This window comes from Microcaecilia unicolor, chromosome 1 (assembly GCF_901765095.1).
Source record: "Microcaecilia unicolor chromosome 1, aMicUni1.1, whole genome shotgun sequence".
In the NCBI taxonomy this organism is placed as follows: Eukaryota; Metazoa; Chordata; class Amphibia; order Gymnophiona; family Siphonopidae; genus Microcaecilia; species Microcaecilia unicolor.
This window is the reverse complement of record NC_044031.1, coordinates 733834925-733854277: the sequence shown is the minus strand read 5'-3', so window position 1 is coordinate 733854277 and position 19353 is coordinate 733834925. Positions and strand designations below refer to the sequence as shown.

At 41.4% G+C, this 19353-nt stretch overlaps 1 protein-coding gene across 1 annotated transcript in view; it reads left to right on the top strand.

The window, feature by feature from the left end:
- The window catches only part of TTLL6 (tubulin tyrosine ligase like 6), a 285854-nt gene that overhangs the window by 230129 nt on the left and 36372 nt on the right, over positions 1-19353 (top strand). Inside the window, exons 19-20 of the mRNA XM_030192275.1 lie at positions 9934-10270; positions 11066-11315. Coding sequence (XP_030048135.1) covers positions 9934-10270; positions 11066-11315 — 587 coding nt within the window. The remainder of the gene's footprint in view (positions 1-9933; positions 10271-11065; positions 11316-19353) is intronic.

Genomic DNA, 19353 nt, shown 5'->3' with positions numbered 1-19353 from the left:
TAGCCAGACTTGACTTGGCAGAAAGAGGAACCAGGAATAGGACTTGGCTTAACAGGAACAGGAATCAGAAACAGAGCTTTGGCTGTAGCAGGAGCCAGGAACAGAGCTTTGGCTGTAGCAGGAGCCAGGAACAGAGCCTTGGTTTTAGCAGAAAGCAGAAACAGGGTTTGGCAATAGCAGAAAGCAAGAACAGGGTTTAACTGTAGCAAGAGTTGAGCAGGGCTAGATTGTAGTAAGAGTCAAGCAGGGCTAGACTAAAGTAGGAGCCAGAAGCAGAGTCACTGTACTTGAAACCAGGAGCAGATTTTAGCTGTAGCAAGAGCCAGAAAAAGAGTCAAACTGTACCAGAAACCAGGAGTAGGGTTTGGCTATAGTAAGAGCCAGGCTTACAGCAACAAGGTTCAGAACAAGACTCATAGAAACACAGTTAAGTAGGAACAGGAGTAAAGTTTCCAGAACAAGGTTTACAAAAAAGCCAGGCTTTCAAGTGCAAGACTCATAGAAATACAGACAGGAACAAGACTACACAGGAGTAAAGCTTCAGGAACAAAATGTGCAGAACCAAGGCTTTCAGGTACATGGATTCAGAAACAAAGTAAACAGAAACAAGCATTCAGGGACAAGACTCACAGGAACAAAGCTAGGCAGGAATCAAGGCATGCAGGAATAAAACCAAGCAGAAATTGGATCCAAACAGGGAACACAAAGACAAGGTTAAGAGACCTGTTGCAAAGGCAAAGCATGAAAGTTCCAAGGTGCATTATAAAGGACTTTGCTGATGATATCACAACTTGGAATGAGGCTTGAATGGACTATAGCAAGGCTTGGATGCAGGAACACCAGAGTGAGGCTTAGAATACAGGGAAACCAGAGCGAAGCTTGGATGCAGGAAAACAGGCATCAGATGCATCAATGCAGGGATAAGGCAGTCCGGAGAAGACACAGAGCCAGATCACTGGAAAAAAAGGTGAGTCTGGACGTAGTGGCATGGCCACAGCCATGACACTTATGGGCTTTTCTTTTAGGAAGCTATCCAAACCTTTTTTTTAAACCCTGTTAACTGTTTTTACTACATTCTCTGGCAATGAATTCCAGAGAAATTCAGAGTTTCTATGATTTGTTTTAAATTTATTACTTTGTATAAACGAATGAGAGATAGAGAAATAATGAGGCTTGAACAATTATTAGGTAAGCTAAACCGACAGTATGGTCTGAAACCCAATAATAGCATTAGACAAGAGATCTTGGCTATACAAACCACTTTAAATACTAAACTACATGAGAGAGAGGTGAAATCTCAGGCCTATTATCGTTTCCAGCTCTATAAGCATGGGAACAAGGGGGGCAAATATCTAGCACGGCTTATAGCACCTAAGTTTGCTTCCCGAAATATAACAACTTTGAGAAATAAGAATGGGACTCTCATTCATTCCAATAAAGAAATTAGACAAGCTTTTCAAAATTTTTACCAGGAGCTTTATAAGAGATCAGATCAAGATGAATTACAAGGGGAATCTTATATGGAGGGTAGTCAAATTCCGAAACTGCAAAATGAAGACAGACAGAGGCTCAATGCTATAATCAGCACGGAAGAGGTTGGGTGGGCAATTAAACAGAGTAAATTAGGGAAAGCATCAGGTCCAGACGGATATAAAGCGGAATTTTATAAGTTGATGGGGGACTCGATTATACCTACTCTGACTGAGGTATTTAATGAATGGATAGAGAAGGGCACATTATCAGATAATATGAATCTAGCTAGGATAGTAGTATTTCCTAAACCCCAACGGGATGAGCAGCTGGTTGCATCTTATAGACCCATCTCCCTAATAAATCAAGAAGCAAAATTATTTGCAAAAATATTGGCCAAAAGATTAGGGGGGATATTACCTCAAATTATACATCCAGCACAAGTCGGATTTGTTCAAGGGAGATCAACTACAAAAAATTTGCGGAATATCTTGGCCACCCTAGAAAGCCTAGGTCATTCCAAAGAGCAAGCTTTGATGATAAGTTTTGATGCAGAAAAGGCATTTGACAGAGTGGAATGGCCCTTTCTGTACTCGGTGCTAGAAAAATATGGGTTTAATGGCACTTTTGTGCAGGCGATTAGAGCACTATATCATAAACCAAGGGCACAGGTGTTGGTGAATGGAAATGTTACGGAGGAAATTCAGATTAGTAGAGGCACCAGACAAGGTTGTCCTTTGTCACCCTTACTTTTTGCGCTTCAACTAGATCCATTAATAAGAGATATCCATGAATGTGCAGCAATCAAAGGGGTAAAAATCAAAAGACAAGAATTTAAGATAGCCGCATTTGCGGATGACTTGTTAATGATAATTACGAAACCGAAAGATACTTTAGCGAATCTTTTGCAAATTTTTAAAGAATATGGAGACTATTCGGGATTCAAACTGAATATTGATAAGTCAGAAGCGTTACAGATTAATGTGGACATACATAAATTGTGGGGGAGAGATTTCCCATTGAAACGAGCACATAAATCCTTTCGATACTTAGGTATACAACTACCAGCTACACCAAAAGAGCTATATCAACTAAACATTGAGAAATTACTGGAACAAACTAAGCAACAACTAGACTCATGGGGCATGTTAACACTTTCGATGATAGGGAGAATCAATTTACTTAAAATGGTGATATTGCCGAGATGGTTATATATTTTGCAGATTTTACCTATAGCTTTATTGCAGAAAGATATCAGAAGTTTGTACCGAATAATGTTTAGATTTTGTTGGGCCAAAAAAAAAGCTAAAATACAACAAAAATACATGCTGGGAGGATGGAAGCATGGGGGGTTGGGAATTCCTAATATTAAATATTATAATATGGCATGTCTACTGCGACTAGTGAGGGATAGATTATTCCAAACAGATGATCACACACCAATAGAGATAGAAGATGCATTGTTTAGTCCATATCATTTTGTTACCTTACTACATATGCGACATATTGAAACTCCCCATGAATTTAGACACAACACTTTACTTAAACCTGTGAGGGAGGTGTGGAAATTTATAAGCACATTATTAGGGGGAGACCCAAGGATAACGGAGTTATTAAGTATTAGAGGGAATCCAAATTTTAAACCAGGAATAGAGAATAAAACTTTTAATGAATGGGAAAAATTGGGTGTGACAACTCTGACAGATGTGTTAGAAAACAATGGGGATATCAAACCATTGCCGCGGCTGCTAAACCATGAGGAAGTGAGTTGGCATGATACTTACGCATATTATCAACTCCAACATTATATACAAAAGCTAAATAAAGAAACACTTAAACTTAGGATAGGTAACAAAATTCTCAATTTCTTTGAGGAAATTACAGAAAATGCCCCTACTATATCGCAACTGTATCAGAAAGTGTGGAGCTTAACCCCTGAGAAGGACATGACTCTGTTAAGACAGAAATGGGAAAAGGATATAGGAAAAGAATTGCAAACATGGGATATAGTAGCACAAATTAAAAGCATTCCAAATTTAATTGGAGGAATGGATTATAGAGAATGTGCATTTAGAATGATACATAGGGCATATTTTACTCAGATACAACTGTATAAATCAGGGAGAATTGAAACAGCTCTATGCTTAAAATGTAATAGTGTTGAGAACTCCATATATCATGCGATGTGGACCTGTGTATTTATACAAAGATATTGGAGACAAATAACTACTTATCTTGTAGGAGTGTTGTGTAGCAGAGTGGCAATGAATCCGTTACAACTAATATTAGACATGAAAGAGACAAGACCGAATTTAAATGTGGATAAAATGTTGTTACGACGTAAATTGTGTCTGATAGCTAGGAAATGTATTATGCAACACTGGACGGCGCATAACCCGCCAAATTTCTGGCATTGGCGGAACCAAGTACACCAATTATTGGTATGGGAAGCAAAAGAGGCTAAAGGAAATGAAAAAAGAAAAAAGCAATTTCTTAGAATATGGGGGTGTTATTTGGAACAGATGTCGCAACAGGGAAGGAGTTTGATCATCAATACTTTATGAATGAATTCTATAAGATATCAGAATGAATAGAGATTGCAGAGGGTTGCAGAGGAGACTAAGAAGAAGAAGGGGGAAAAGGGGGGAGAGGGGGGGTAAAGGGGGGGAAGGGGGGGAGGGAATAAGAAAAGAGAACTAATGGTTAAAGGTTATAAAAATGAAGAAAGGCAACATACCACCATTGTGTAAGATAAATATTGTTTTATTGTGTTATTACAAGATAATTGAGGAACAGAAAATGCTTGTATTAGTTATATAATGCCAACAAGTTGTGGATGTGTTGATTTCTTTCATAATAAAAAACAGTTGAAACATAAATTTATTACTTTGTAGCTTCATTGCGTGCCCCCCCTAGTCCTAGCATTTTTGGAAAGAGTAAACAAATTGATTCACATCTACCCGTTCTACTCCACTCATTATTTTATAGACCTGTTATCATATCTCCCCTCAGCCGTCTTTTCTCCAGTCTGAAGAGCACTAGCCACTTTTGCCTTTTATCATTTTCATCGCCCTTCTCCTTACCTCTTCTAATTCCACTATATCTTTTTTGAGATGCGGTGACCAGAATTGCACACAATATTCAAGGTGCGGTCGTACCATGGAGCGATACAAAGGCATTATAACATCCTCATTTTTGTTTTCCATTCCTTTCCTAATAATACCTAACATTCTATTTGCTTTCTTAGCCACTGCCGCCGCTTACTGAGCAGAGGGTTTCAACATATCATCAACAATGGCACCTAGATCCCTTTCCTGGTCGGTGACTCCTAATGTGGAACCTTGCATTACGTAGCTATAGTTTGGGTTCCTCTTTCCCACATGCATCACTTTGCACTTGCTCACATTAAATGTCATCTGCCATTTGGATGCCCAGTCTCCCAGTCTCATAAGGCCCTCGTAAGTTTTCACAATCCTCTTGCGATTTAACAACTTTGAACAACTTTGTCATCAGCAAATTTAATTACGTCGCTAGTTACTTCCATCTCTAGATCATTTATAAATATGTTAAAAAGCAGGGGTCCCAGCACAGACCCCTGGGGAACCCCTTTTCCATTGAGAATATTGACCATTTAACCCTACTCTCTGTTTTCTTAACCAGTTTTTAATCCACAATAGAATAGTACCTCCTATCCCGACTCTCCAATTTTCTCTGGAGTCTTTCATGAGGTACTTTGTCAAATGCATTTTGAAAATACACAATATCGACCAGCTCACCTTTATCTACATGTTTGTTCACCCCTTCAAAGAAATGTACTAGATTGCTGAATAGCTGTCCTAACTTTATCTAATTAGTTTTTAAGGCTAATGAACAGAATATCACTGCTAACGGTATAATTTCCATCTCTGCATTCACTCTGCCCCATACTAATCCAGCATTATCTAAATAGTGCTGAGATAGTCTGTAATGATATTCAGCAGCACTATCAGCAGCTAGCCATGGCTAATGGCAGTATCCAGAGAGCTGTGGAATTTATCTGGATATTTTCCTTTGAATATCGGGCCTCTGGATGCTTAGTTAAGAAGGGTAGAGTTTGGGGAAAAAGATCAGTGTAGAAGTTTGTGTTTAGCCACTTTTCATGACAGGAAGGTTTGATGAGCTCTGGGTTAGTTAGGAAGGGCAGTCAGAAGTCAAGGTGATTATTGTTTGGATTGTTTTATGAATGTTACTACTACTACTTATCATTTCTATAGCGCTACTAGACGTACGGAGCGCTGTACACTTGAACATGAAGAGACAGTCCCTACTCGACAGAGCTTACAATCTAATTAGGACAGACAAACAGGACAAACAAGAGATAAGGGAATATTAAAGTGAGGATGATAAAATAAGGGTTCTGAACAAGTGAATAAGGGTTAGGAGTTAAAAGCAGCATCAAAAAGCTGCTTTTAGCTTAGATTTGAAGACGGTCAGAGATGGCGTTTGATGTACTTGCTCAGGAAGTCTATTCCAGGCATATGGTGCAGCAAGATAAAAGGAACAAAGTCTGGAGCTAGCGGTGGAGGAGAAGAGTGCAGATAAGAGGGATTTACCCAGTGAACGGAGTTCCCGGGGAGGAATGTAGGGAGAGATGAGAGTGGAAAGGTACTGAGGAGCTGCAGAGTGAATGCACTTATAAGTCAATAAGAGGAGTTTGAACTGTATGCGGAAATGGATAGGAAGCCAGTGAAGTGACTTGAGGAGAGGGCTAATATGAGCATAACGACACTGGCGGAATATTAGTCGTGCAGCAGAATTTTGAACAGATTGAAGAGGAGAGAGATGGCTAAGTGGGAGACTTGTGAGAAGCAAGTTGCAATAGTCTAAGCGAGAGGTGATAAGAGTGTGGATCTGGTAGCGTGCTCAGAAAGGAAAGGGCGAATTTTGGTGATATTATAGAGAAAGAAACGACAGGTTTTAGCAGTCTGCTGAATATGTGCAGAGAAGGAGAGGGAGGAGTCAAAGATGACCCCAAGGTTATAAGCTGATGAGACAGGAAGGATGAGAGTGTTATCCACAGAAATAGAGAATGGGGGAGGAGGAGAGGTTGGTTTAGGGAGAAAGATAAGAAGCTCAGTCTTGGTCATGTTTAGTTTCAGATGGAGCCAAGACATCCAGGCAGCAATGTCAGACAGGCAGGCTGATACTTTGGCCTGGATTTCGGCTGAGGTTTCTGGTGTGGAGAGGTAGATCTGGGAGTCATCAGCGTAAAGATGATACTGAAAACCATGGGATGAGATCAGAGTACCAAGGGAAGAAGTATAGATGGAGAAAAGAAGAGGTCCCAGGACAGATACTTGAAAATTGACATAAAAGGTCTAATGAATATTTCCTCAAGCCACATGTTCATGATGGTGAACATGCCTTGTACACTTTGAATTGTAAAAGAGCCCCTCTACCTGGTACAGACTAAAGTCCTTAGAAAACCCACCCTGCTTTGTGTTTCTTTTAATCTTGGTATACCTGGATTTGCCATTGTAAAATACACTCTATGTAACTGGTTACCAAATTGCATGTCCTTCACTTTTGTCCCTAGTGGGCTTGACCCTTGAAGGGCCTGTCAAGACTCGTGTAGGGGCATAATTGAAAGGGACGTCCAAGTTTTGTTGAGGACGTCCTCTCAAAACGTCCTGATGGAGGGGCGGGGAAACCCATATTATCAAAACAAGATGGACGTCCATCTTTCGATTCGATAATATGGTCAGGGATGTCCAAATCTTGAAATTTAGGTCGTCCCTAGAGATGGTCGTCCCTAGACTTGGTCGTTTCAGATTTTCGGTGATAATGGAAACCAAGGACGTCCATCTCACAAACGACCAAATGCAAGCCCTTTGGTCGTGGGATGAGCCAGCATTTGTAGTGTACTGGTCTCCCTGACATGCCAGGACACCCTACGGGGCACTGCAGTGGACTTCATAAATTGCTCCCAGGTACATAGCTCCCTTACCTTGTGTGCTGAGCCCCCCCAAAACCCACTACCCACAACTGTACACCACTACCATAGTCCTTACAGGTGAATGGGGGCACCTACATGTGGGTACAGTGGGTTTGTGGTGGGTTTTGGAGGGCTCGTTGTTTCCTCCACAAACGTAACAGGTAGGGGGGGATGGGCCTGGGTCCGCCTGTCTGAAGTGCACTGCACCCACTAAAACTGCTCCAGGGACCTGCATACTGCTGTCAAGGACCTGAGGCTGGCACAAAATATTTTTAAAGATATTTTTTGAGGGTGGGAGGGGGTTAGTGACCACTGGGTGAGTAAGGGGAGGTCATCCCCGTTTCTCTCCGGTGGTCATCTGGTCATTTCGAGCACCTTTTTATGCCTTGGTCGTAAGAAAAACACGACCAGGTAAAGTTGTCCAAGTGCTCGTCATGGACGCCCTTTTTTTTTCCATTATGGGTCAAGGATGTCCATGTGTTAGGCACGCCCAAGTCCCGCCTTTGCTGTGCCTCCGATACGCCCCCTTGAACTTTGGCTGTCCCTGCAATGGAAAGCAGTTGAGGACATCCAAAATCGGCTTTCGATTATACCGAATTGGACGACCCTGTGAAAAGGATGGCCATCTTCCAATTTATGTCAAGATGGGCGTCCTCTTTCGAAAATGAGCCTGATAGTGTCAGAGCCATGGCAGCATCAATGACTTTCTTGAGGTCAGCCTCCATGGATGAGATCTTTGGGGCTGTGATGTTGTCTTTGGTCTATACATGTACATCTCATTATTATTTGAAAAGGATTCCCGATACAACAGTAGGTTTGGCAGTCTGTGCTTTCAGGCATAAAATCCAGTTTCATGCCCCCTGGGGCCCTTTTTTATTTGTAGGTAACCTTTGTGGAAAAAAAAAGATATAGTAATAATGTAATAACTATATATATATATATATATATATATATATATATATATATATACACACACACACACACACAACACAAAAAGGCTGATTTTCAATGAAAAACATGTTGTTTTTATTATCGCCTGTTGGCCTAATGTTTCCGTTATTCCTTTTTGTTAAAAGCAAACCTGCTAGTTTGAAAATACCACTTATGAAGACAAAGTATCCTGCTTGTCCTTGGAGAAAACAAAGTTACTTACTTAGAGGAGGTGTTCTCTGAGGACAGCAGGATACAAGTCCTCACAGACCTCATCCTCCTCCCCATGCAGTTGGTGCCTCATTTATAGCTAAATATGAACTGAGGTGACTCCACCTGAGGATACTAGCTTGGAAAGTCATGCACATGTGCATTAGGAAGCTCTAAACTCTAAGTGCATTGTTTACATGCTCCATCATAGGCTCAGTTAGATGTCATCACCACCTGTGAGGATTAATTTCATGCTGTTGCTGCAGAACTCCTGCTACTGGTAGGTAACTTTGTTGTTTTATTCAAGGAAAGGGCTTTGATTATTGCACTCCAAAAGTGCTAAATTTAAAACAGATGCTAAGTTCTACAGAACATTTTAGACAAGTTATGGTTTTCTGTGGAAGCTCGGGCAACAGCTTGCAGAGTCCCTGTTTGCCTTAGATTATACTCGTCTAATATGCCATCATGCAGGACCTCTAAAGCAGTGGGACAGAGATCATTTTCAATATCTGCAATAAACTAAGTTGGCAATCCAAGAGTGAAAACAGCTGCAATATGAAAGAAATTAGATTTTGGTCCATAACACTCAACTTGCCCATTTTATATTCATAAGACCATCAGTCTCTTAATAACATCTCCAAAAACTTCAGTGGCATCTTCTTATTCAACAGCTGTTCTCCATAATTACCATCATAGATTTCAATGGCAATACCCTCTCCAAAAGCAGATGGCATAAAATTGATTGGCCCAAACATGTCTACCCAGTTCATTTTCCTTTAGGAGGAGGAGCATATACATTCTCTATTTAAACCAACATCAGGTTCCCGACATCTTGTACATGACCTAAACCACGTCCCTACTACTACCCTTCATTATCCAACCTGTACATTTCCACATTATGTAAGTGTGCAGACCTCCACCATCTCCATTAGTAGGTTATTCTAGACCTCTCTTTGATTCTTACTAATCTGTAATCCAACACCTGAGCCCTTCTTCATGTCTTACCATTAAGTTTTATAATAGTCCACATAGCCACCAAAATTCCTGAGGCTGTTGTACATTGGCCTTGTGTTCATAAATGTTTATGATTTAACCATGGTCACCCTATATAGGTTACCTCAGTCTACACTCCTACTCTTAGGGTTGTAGTGGTATAGCTTCCCATGTAGACAGAAATATTTCACTCGTGAGTGGCTTAGGAGTTTTGAGAGGCTACAGGGTTCCATGTGGAAAATATTTCAGTGAAACTGAAAAAAAAGTACAGCATAAAGAAAAACGTTCATACACTCCTAATTTACTTCCATTGTACTCTGTTAGAGTAATATTCCACCTGATCTTTCTTGTTGCAGCCTCAACTTGTGCAAGACTTGTTTGTGTGCCAAGAGAATGAAGGTTTAAGGCCCCTTGCTCCAATATCCTTCTTGGCAGGGCAACCCTCTGATCTGAGAATCCAAGCCAGGTCTCTTACACTGGAAACCCAGGGCTGCATATCTGGATTCTTGGACTTCACTGGAAGGGTGATCCCCACAACCCAATGTGTGCTTCAGTGTTTCCCACAAAAAAAATGCTTAAGCTGGTCTGGAGGCCTGTATACAGGGACACCAGCAGCAGGAATAAATGATGCCAGGAAGCTGAAGATGGGAATCCACCAGCCTTTTCCTAATGCCAAAACTAAGACAACTGTCAGTGAGTATGGTCTTTTTTTTAAATACATAATTGTATTGAGAAAAGTTTTCTATTTATAAATGCAAGATGTTTATCTCAACAAGAGACACAGTCATAAATGATTTTAGCTTTCAGTAACCAAAAATCTTGCTGGTTTATTTTTGGGTCATTATGAGGAGTAAAGAGGAGATTAAAAAAATAGAAAGCCCTGGTATAAATCTGTGGAGGAGAGAGAGTGAGAAAAATAAAAAGGGAAAAAGTACAGAGAACCCAGAAGCAAACACCCTGAGTCTCAATCTTGTAAATAACAAAAATCAAGACAAAATTCCATAATTACAAATTATTTAGAATGGATGATCAGATATATTGAAATTGTATATTAACCTTTTGTAGGGTGCCATCTCTTTACACCAGTCAATATAGCCTCCTATGTATAAGTGGTTGCTTTCATGTCTCAGTGGATCATCAGCAAACCTGGGATGCATTGATGCCAATAGGAGATGCTTCCCTCCTGTGCCTTTTCTTCCTGGGCTTGATCAGAGACTCAATGCATTAATTCTGTCAATGACGGCATATCTTATTGCACGAACCATGAACATACCAAAGCGACACTGTCAACTTTGCCTCATCCGATTGTTTTGAACTTACCAAATTTTTATTTAAGTGCCAGTATCAGTTTGCCGGAATGGTATAAAAACCAGGTGACTTAACTTTCTTACACATTTTCCTAACTGTAGTGAGTGTGACCTCTGATCTATGTTGAGTTTTCCATTTGTCACATGGATTTTCTCTCTCTAAAACATTCCTTTTTTACAGAAGGCACTGGAAGCAAGAACCTGTCTCAGGTGAATGGTGTCTTTTCTGGCTCTCTGAACATCATTCCCCATGTTGGTAAAGCTCCAGGTCTCACTACAACTGGCTGCATCTTACCAGCTGTCACTGGGAGCCAGGTCATACCTCCAGTCCGGGAGCTGAGGATTACCTCTGTCTCTGCCCCCATTTCTCAGCGCCTGGATCACTTGAACCGCCTCAATACTTTGGATGTGCTCAATTTGAACCTCAGCAGGTAGTTTTACGTTTTTTTGTCCTTTTGGATCCTCTGTGAGAAGACACAGAGGGGCTGGAGCTGCTCCTGTGGTACTGACCTGCAGTGGAGAGTACTGGAAGACTGAAATGTACTATAATTTTTCTGTACTTCTTTGTTTTGGTAACAAAATGTATTTTACTGCTTACATAAATGAATAATTTTATTTAACATAGCAACAATTAAAATGGTAAAATCCAAGTGAGGCCAGTCATCTTCTACTCTCTTATTAAGTAGACCAACCAGCAATTTCATTCATGTATTTCTCAGTGTAGAAAAATACTTTTAATAATAATTTTGGAGAAGGCATATTAAATATGCCTGCCAGTGAACCCCTCATATTTTTACAGTTTGAAGCTAATATTTCTTGTGTTACATCACATATTGTGAAATCCTAGAAACTGATGGCAGTTGATCTGCCCATTCTCCCTTTCTCCTGCAGTAATGTACATCCTGTTTTAACTCTGATTGTATCTCTGTCTGCCCCTCCCCCTTTGCCTCCAGGGATCCTATGAACAAGTCTCATGGGTCCTCAAGCACTGTTTTATGCATCCATCCCCCTTTCTGTGAAGAAATGCTTCCTGATGTTACTCATGAGACTATACCCCTTCCCTCCCCTTCTATCGTTTCATCACCACATAATCTACAATATTTTTTCTACTCAAAATAGTTCAGTATTATTTGTGCATGTAATATCATAGACCTCTTCATAAATAAAAGACTGGACAAGGTTTATATGTGCTCTTAAAAAATAACCAGGCAAAGTGTTAAAATTAAGTTATAAAAGAGCCTTCAGAGACTGGATTGAAGGATGTCAGTCAAAAGAACAATGTAATACTTGGAAATAAACTGTTGAAGGAACAGTTTGCCACCAGAGGAAGTCATAGTGCTGCATATTAAAGAATAAAAAATTAGTATAATAAACTACAGAAAGAACCAGTTCAAACTAAAATTCTATCCTCAAACAAAAAGAGTGCATAAGGTGGTGGGGTCATTTTATTAAGCTTTTTATCTTTTACACACAGAAAAGAGTTGTGATGCATAGCATGTAGATATGGGTGGAGCAGAGGCAACGTTGTGATGTACATGTATATTCACACATTTACACCTGTTTCAGAGCAGGTATACATGTGCTTATCAGCATTTATGCGCAATTGGAGCTGGTTCTGGAAGCATATTTTATAAAGTAACATAGGCACCGATGCTGGCTTTATAAAATAGGTGCCTTTTTGGGCACTTCCCGTAGGAACTCTGTTAGAAAATGAAGCCCATAGTGTTAGGGCTGTGTTATCAACCAATTTTGTGGATATCAACTTACCACAATAATACTGGGCCACTTGAATTCACCTCTTATATCTGGGGCGTTTCTCTAAATCATCTCAGCTAACTTCTCTAAATCATTAAGGGTATTAAACTCAACAGAAATTACCCTTCCCCAGACACAGCGAAGGAGTTTGTTCAAAACTGGGGTTGTTCAAGTACCTATTGCACCTACCCAGCTATATCTGTGTCCTGGTAAAATGAGACAGAGATGACATTTATGGAACATACAAACTACTAATTTTTAGAGCAATCAGCTCTAGAAGTTACGTTGTATGAAACAGTTGTTGAATTAGCCCTGAGCAGCATCCTGGGCCTGTTTCAGTTGACCTGCTCTGTAATAAGGACCACAGTGTATTAAACTTTTAATACCTTTGCAGTAGGAAATGAGCAAAAACAAAATCCAGCTCAAGAATATATAGCTTTAAACATGGGGAAATATACAAAAATATATAGGTTAGAGAATAAAATACTTGTAAGTATCATGAAATTTGCCATAAGAGAGGCTCTAACCAAAAATGTTATTAAACAATTAAAAATTAAGCCAACTTGGTCTGAGTAGAAGAGACTATTGGATTTCAAAACCTGATTGCTGCTCAATGGGCCAACCACAGATACTACAGAGGGTGGAAATACCAACTGTTGTGTAACAGCAACACCTACTGGCTGACTGAAGATACACTTGTGCCAACTTCTGGAAGGAACTGTAGACCATGTTCTTCAGCCACGGAGTTAGCGTAGATGCGAGTGAAAGATCCTGGGTATCTGTCAATCAAGGCTCAAGATATATACCCCAATAAGGTCCAGTACTGATAGAGCTGGAAACAGAAAGAGACAGAAGAAAATTTCCTGGCCAAGACAAATGTAGAAGCTGTGCCCAAATCAGGAAACTAGAAGGGCACCTAAACTGCACCATTGAAAGGAAATATACAAGAAGGAATACTAGAAAACTGTTATTAATGTAGGTAATTTGATTTAATGGCAGCATTGGTATTCTGTTTAACCACAAAGCTCCAGACAGATGACAGTTTTTTAAAAATTAACATGAATCATAAAATATACAAATGTACAATGTAAACATACAATATAATCCATCAAAAAAGTCTTTGAATAACCAAGTTTTCAGCGCACATTGAAACTGTCTATAGGCAGACTTACTACATAGTTCTAACTGTAAAGAATTCCAAATCTGAGTTCCCATACCTGCAACAGTCTTCTTAGTACCCTTCAAACAAAAATGCTTGCAGACAAAGCTACTCTGAATATAACAACAGACTACAGAGCTAGAGAATGATCCAGCACATACATCCTAATAAATGTACTCATGTACACTGGTACTAATCCTTGCAGAATTTTCCTAAACCATCAATTTAATGTAATAAAAAATGGTATGTCCCTATCCCACATGGACCCCCAGTACCAGTTTAGCTGTAGCCACGATAACTGATGCTCTGGGAAGTCCCACACATGTGGGCCTCTTTTATCAAGCCGCGTTAGCGGTTCCCATGCGACAATGCTGACAAAGCCCATTCAAAATGAATGGTCTTGTCGGCATTGCCGCACCGGAGACTGCTAGCGCAATTTGATAAGAGGCCCTATGTGCGAGAGTACTACAACTTGCAACACACCTCTCAGATGGCTTTTATCAAAGTATACACTTATTAGCCAAACCTGCTTAATATTAGCAAACAATATCCTAACTGTGACTGTCACCTGAGTCTCCATTGGGAGAACAGAATCAAGTGCATTCCTAAAACTTTAATTACAATGTAAGAGAACCTGCAATAATAGGGTCCTCCAAGAGTTAATCCATGCTTTGACTCCGTACCCACAGAATTTTAGATTTTTCCTGGGTTAACCTTTAATCTATGTTGCCTCATCTAGTAATATATCTTCTCAAATACAAAGCAATTTGATCACAGACAGAATTTTCTTCTGGTCTTGATCAATATTGCTGCTACATTTTATACTTTTGAGTCATAGTATTTTGTTGGGTTGCCTGCAAAGTATGGGAGTGGCAAGGAATGTCTTAGCTCAGTTTTTATCTTTATCAGATAGATGCCAACAGGTTTTTGTTGTCTGGTTCTGCACTGTCTACTGGAGTTCCCCAGTTTTGCTTTATCTGCTGTATCTGGCACTTTTCTGCAAGGCACTTGCTAGCTGTGATGTACAATGCAGAGTTTATGCAAATGATATTCCATTTTTTTCTGCCAGTTGCCCCCAATCAATTGCAAGATGTCTAGTGATAGTGGAAGAATGGATGAAAGCTAATCATCTGGCTATTAATCTGAATAAAACTAAATTGATGGTATGGTTCATGGTTTATTAAAATTTAGTGAATTGCCTTTCCTTGAGAAGATAACTAGGCGATGTACATTAAAATCAAAATCAGGTAAAAAGAAAGGAATGCCATTTCAAGTTTATTAATATTTCTAACCCACCTTACGGGTTACCTTCAAGACAGCTTACAATCTTAAAATAGGGAGGATGAAAGTTAGTGAATTAGACAGACTGATAGTGAAGGGATAGGGGAGGAACTACAATCATAAGATAGGAAAGAGGAAGGAAGAATAACAGCAAGAAATGAGTCGGTTATAATATTGCGGACTAGTGAATCCCCAGAAGGCCATGCTGAGAAGTCATTAGACAGACTGAGATTAACAAATTTTTTAGATGTCATTCAGTTGGGAACATATCAGCTTAAGGTAGCTTCTGAAGTGCCTAGTTAGAGGGTCATTATGAAAGAGTTACTGGGTATTTGGGCAATTGCAGTGTAAATTAATTAGAAGCACTGCTATAGTTGAGCTATGGGGCGTTAGGGATGCCAACTGGCTGCTTTTCAGCTGACCTGGCTGGTTTTTCAATGGCAAGGCCAGCTGCTAGCAGACCCTTAAAGCTGGCAATAGAAAAGCCATTGGGGGGGAGTGGCTTCAGGCTTCCTGCTGTCTGCCCCCACAATCTGGCAGCATTCTCTCCCTTCCCTTCCCTCCCTTATGTGGATCCAGTATCTCTTCCTCTACCTCTCCACCTCCCCACGCTGATTCCTGTATTCCTTCAAACCTGTTGAGTTGCCATCAGCAGTAGTGTGAAGACATGCTGTTCCCAGCCTCTAGGCCTTCCCTCTGCTGATTCTCGCACATAGGAAGTTGCATCATAGGAAGCAGGACCTGAAGAGGGAAGACCTGGAAACAGCATGACTTCACATTGCCATTGCTGGCAGCTCACTAGAACACGAGGTGGGGGGGGGGGGGGGGTAGAGAAGAAGAGGAAGAAATGTAGGACCTGCAGAGAAGGGGAAAGAAAGATGCCAGACCCGTAGGAGGGGTGAGGGAGAGATGCCAGACCCATTAGAGACGGGGGGAGGGAAAAAGGTTCAAAAGATAAACCTTGCTTTCTCTACCTCACCAGCTCTCCCTCCACTAGTCCGTTCCCCTCTCTCTTCTTCCCCTCATTCCCTTTCCTCCTTTCCTGAAGTTACTATTGAGGAAACTACACTTCTCCTTTCTTCCTCAAAATGTACCACCTGTTCCTCTGATCCCATTCCCACCCACCTTCTTAATGCCATCTCTCCTACTCCTATTCCTTTTATCTGTCACATTCTCAACCTCTCACTTTCCACTGCGACTGTCCCTGCTGCCTTTAAACATGCTGTGGTCACACCTCTCCTTAAGAAGCCTTCACTTGACCCTACTTGTCCCTCTAATTACCGACCCATCTCCCGCCTTCCTTTTCTCTCCAAATTACTTGAGCGTGCTGTTCACCGCCGCTGCCTTGATTTTCTCTCCTCACATGCTATTCTCGACCCATTACAATCTGGTTTTCGCCCTCTCCACTCAACCGAAACTGCGCTTACTAAAGTCTCCAATGACCTATTACTGGCTAAATCCAGAGGTCAATATTCCATCCTCATTCTTCTTGATCTTTCCGCTGCTTTTGACACTGTCGATCACAGCATACTTCTCGATACCCTGTCCTCACTTGGATTCCAGGGCTCTGTCCTTTCCTGGTTCTCTTCCTACCTCTCCCTCCGCACCTTTAGTGTTCACTCTGGTGGATCCTCTTCTACTTCTATCCCTCTGCCTGTCGGCGTACCTCAGGGTTCTGTTCTTGGTCCCCTCCTCTTTTCTATCTACACTTCTTCCCTTGGTTCATTAATCTCATCCCATGGCTTTTCCTACCATCTCTATGCTGATGACTCCCAAATCTACCTTTCTACCCCTGATATCTCACCTTGCATCCAAACCAAAGTTTCAGCGTGCTTGTCTGACATTGCTGCCTGGATGTCTCAACGCCACCTGAAATTAAATATGACCAAAACCGAGCTTCTCATTTTCCCCCCCAAACCCACCTCCCCGCTCCCCCCGTTTTCTATTTCTGTTGATGGCTCTCTCATTCTCCCTGTCTCCTCAGCTCGAAACCTTGGGGTCATCTTTGACTCTTCTCTCTCCTTCTCTGCTCATATCCAGCAGACCGCCAAGACCTGTCGTTTCTTTCTTTACAACATCCGTAAAATCCACCCCTTTCATTCCGAGTACTCTACCAAAACCCTCATCCACACCCTTGTCACCTCTCGTTTAGACTACTGCAATCTGCTTCTTGCTGGCCTCCCACTTAGTCACCTCTCCCCTCTCCAGTCGGTTCAAAACTCTGCTGCCCGTCTCATCTTCCGCCAGGGTCGCTTTACTCATACTACCCCTCTCCTCAAGACCCTTCACTGGCTCCCTATCCGTTTTCGCATCCTGTTCAAACTTCTTCTACTAACCTATAAATGTATTCACTCTGCTGCTCCCCAGTATCTCTCCACACTCGTCCTTCCCTACACCCCTTCCCGTGCACTCCGCTCCATGGATAAATCCTTCTTATCTGTTCCCTTCTCCACTACTGCCAACTCCAGACTTCGTGCCTTCTGTCTCGCTGCACCCTACGCCTGGAATAAACTTCCTGAGCCCCTACGTCTTGCCCCATCCTTGGCCACCTTTAAATCTAGACTAAAAGCCCACCTCTTTAACATTGCTTTTGACTCGTAACCACTTGTAACCACTCGCCTCCACCTACCCTCCTCTCTTCCTTCCCGTTCACATTAATTGATTTGATTTGCTTATTTTTATTTTTTGTCTATTAGATTGTAAGCTCTTTGAGCAGGGACTGTCTTTCTTCTATGTTTGTGCAGCGCTGCGTATGCCTTGTAGCGCTATAGAAATGCTAAATAGTAGTAGTAGTAGTAGTAATATCAGACCTGTGGCAGGAGGGCGGATAGGAAGATATGCTAGATCCATGGGTGGAGAGGAAGGAAAGATGCCAGACCCACAGGAAGGGGTGAGTGTGAAAAATGAGCAGTTGGCAGATCTGCTGGAGGAATGGGAGAAGGGGAGAGGGAGAGATGCCAGACCTGTGGGGGGGGGGGGCAGGGGAATGAGCAGAGGTGGGGAGAGAGATCATATTGGACGAGGAGGTGAAAGAAAGGGGGAGAGATGCTGGACCCTGGGGGAGTGGAGGGAAGAGATAAAAATTGGAACAGGGAGGCAGAGAGAGAGGTAGACCTATAAGGGGAGGAAGTAGAGGGAAAAAGAGAGAGACTAGCTGGACCAAGGGGTGAGGGAAAAGAGAGAGATGCTGGACCAAGAGATGGAGGGAGAGAGAGATGCCAGACTGGGAAGAGAGGGGGGCAAGATGCTGACTCTTGAACAGAGGGTGCAGGAGGAGGGGAAGAGAGTGGGGATAAACTAGACAAGCAGAGGGACAAAGACACAGAGAAAAGATGCTGGGCTTGGAGGGAGCATAGGGGCAGAGACACAAAGGGTAATACTGGACACTGGAGAAGGGATAGGGATATTGAGAGGACAGTTGCTAGACATGGGGGGAGGATAGAGACAGGGCCATAGAGGGGATATGCTGTAAAGGACAGAGAAGAAATACAGAAGGAAGTTGGATGGTGAACAGAGTAAGAAGAAATGTCAAATGGACAGGAGATGCTGGCAAGAGAATCAGTTAAAAAAAACATAGAAAAGCAGAAGAGAAACACTGGGACCAAAAACAAATGGAAAAGTTAAATACTCATACAACAAAGGTGGAAAAAATATTTTATTCTGAATTTATTAATTGTAATATGTCAACTTTTGCAACTATGTTTCTCTGATACCTTACATTTCAGTTCCTATTTCTCTAGTATTGCTGTACATGCAGAGTCTGACTTCTTGAGGTTTCCAGGTTATTTCTATTACTGATGTGTGGACCCTTGTTCCATATTTGTTGAGGGCTTGTCTATGTTTTGCACATTTGACCAAGATACGTTATTCTACTAGCATGTAGTTTCTGTGAAGTATTCAGTTAGTGGGTTTGAAAAAGATCTGGATGGCTTCCTAAAGGAAAAGTCCATAGACCATTATTAAATTGACTTGGAGAAAATCCACTGCTTATTTCTGGGATAAGCAGTATAAAATGTATTTAACTTTTTCGGGATCTTGCCAGGTATTTGTGACTTGAATTGGCCACTGTTGGAAACAGGATGCTGGGCTTGATGGACCTTTGGTCTGTCCCAGTGTGGCAATACTTATGTACTTAAGTGTTTAGTTTCTGTGTAGGGATTTGTAGCAGTCTGACATCTTCTGTTTTTCCAGCAGGAAGTATATTGGTATTCTGGGGTCCTGCCTTTTTGTAGGTAGAGCTGTTGCCATTTGAGTCCTGGATATTAGTGCTGCTT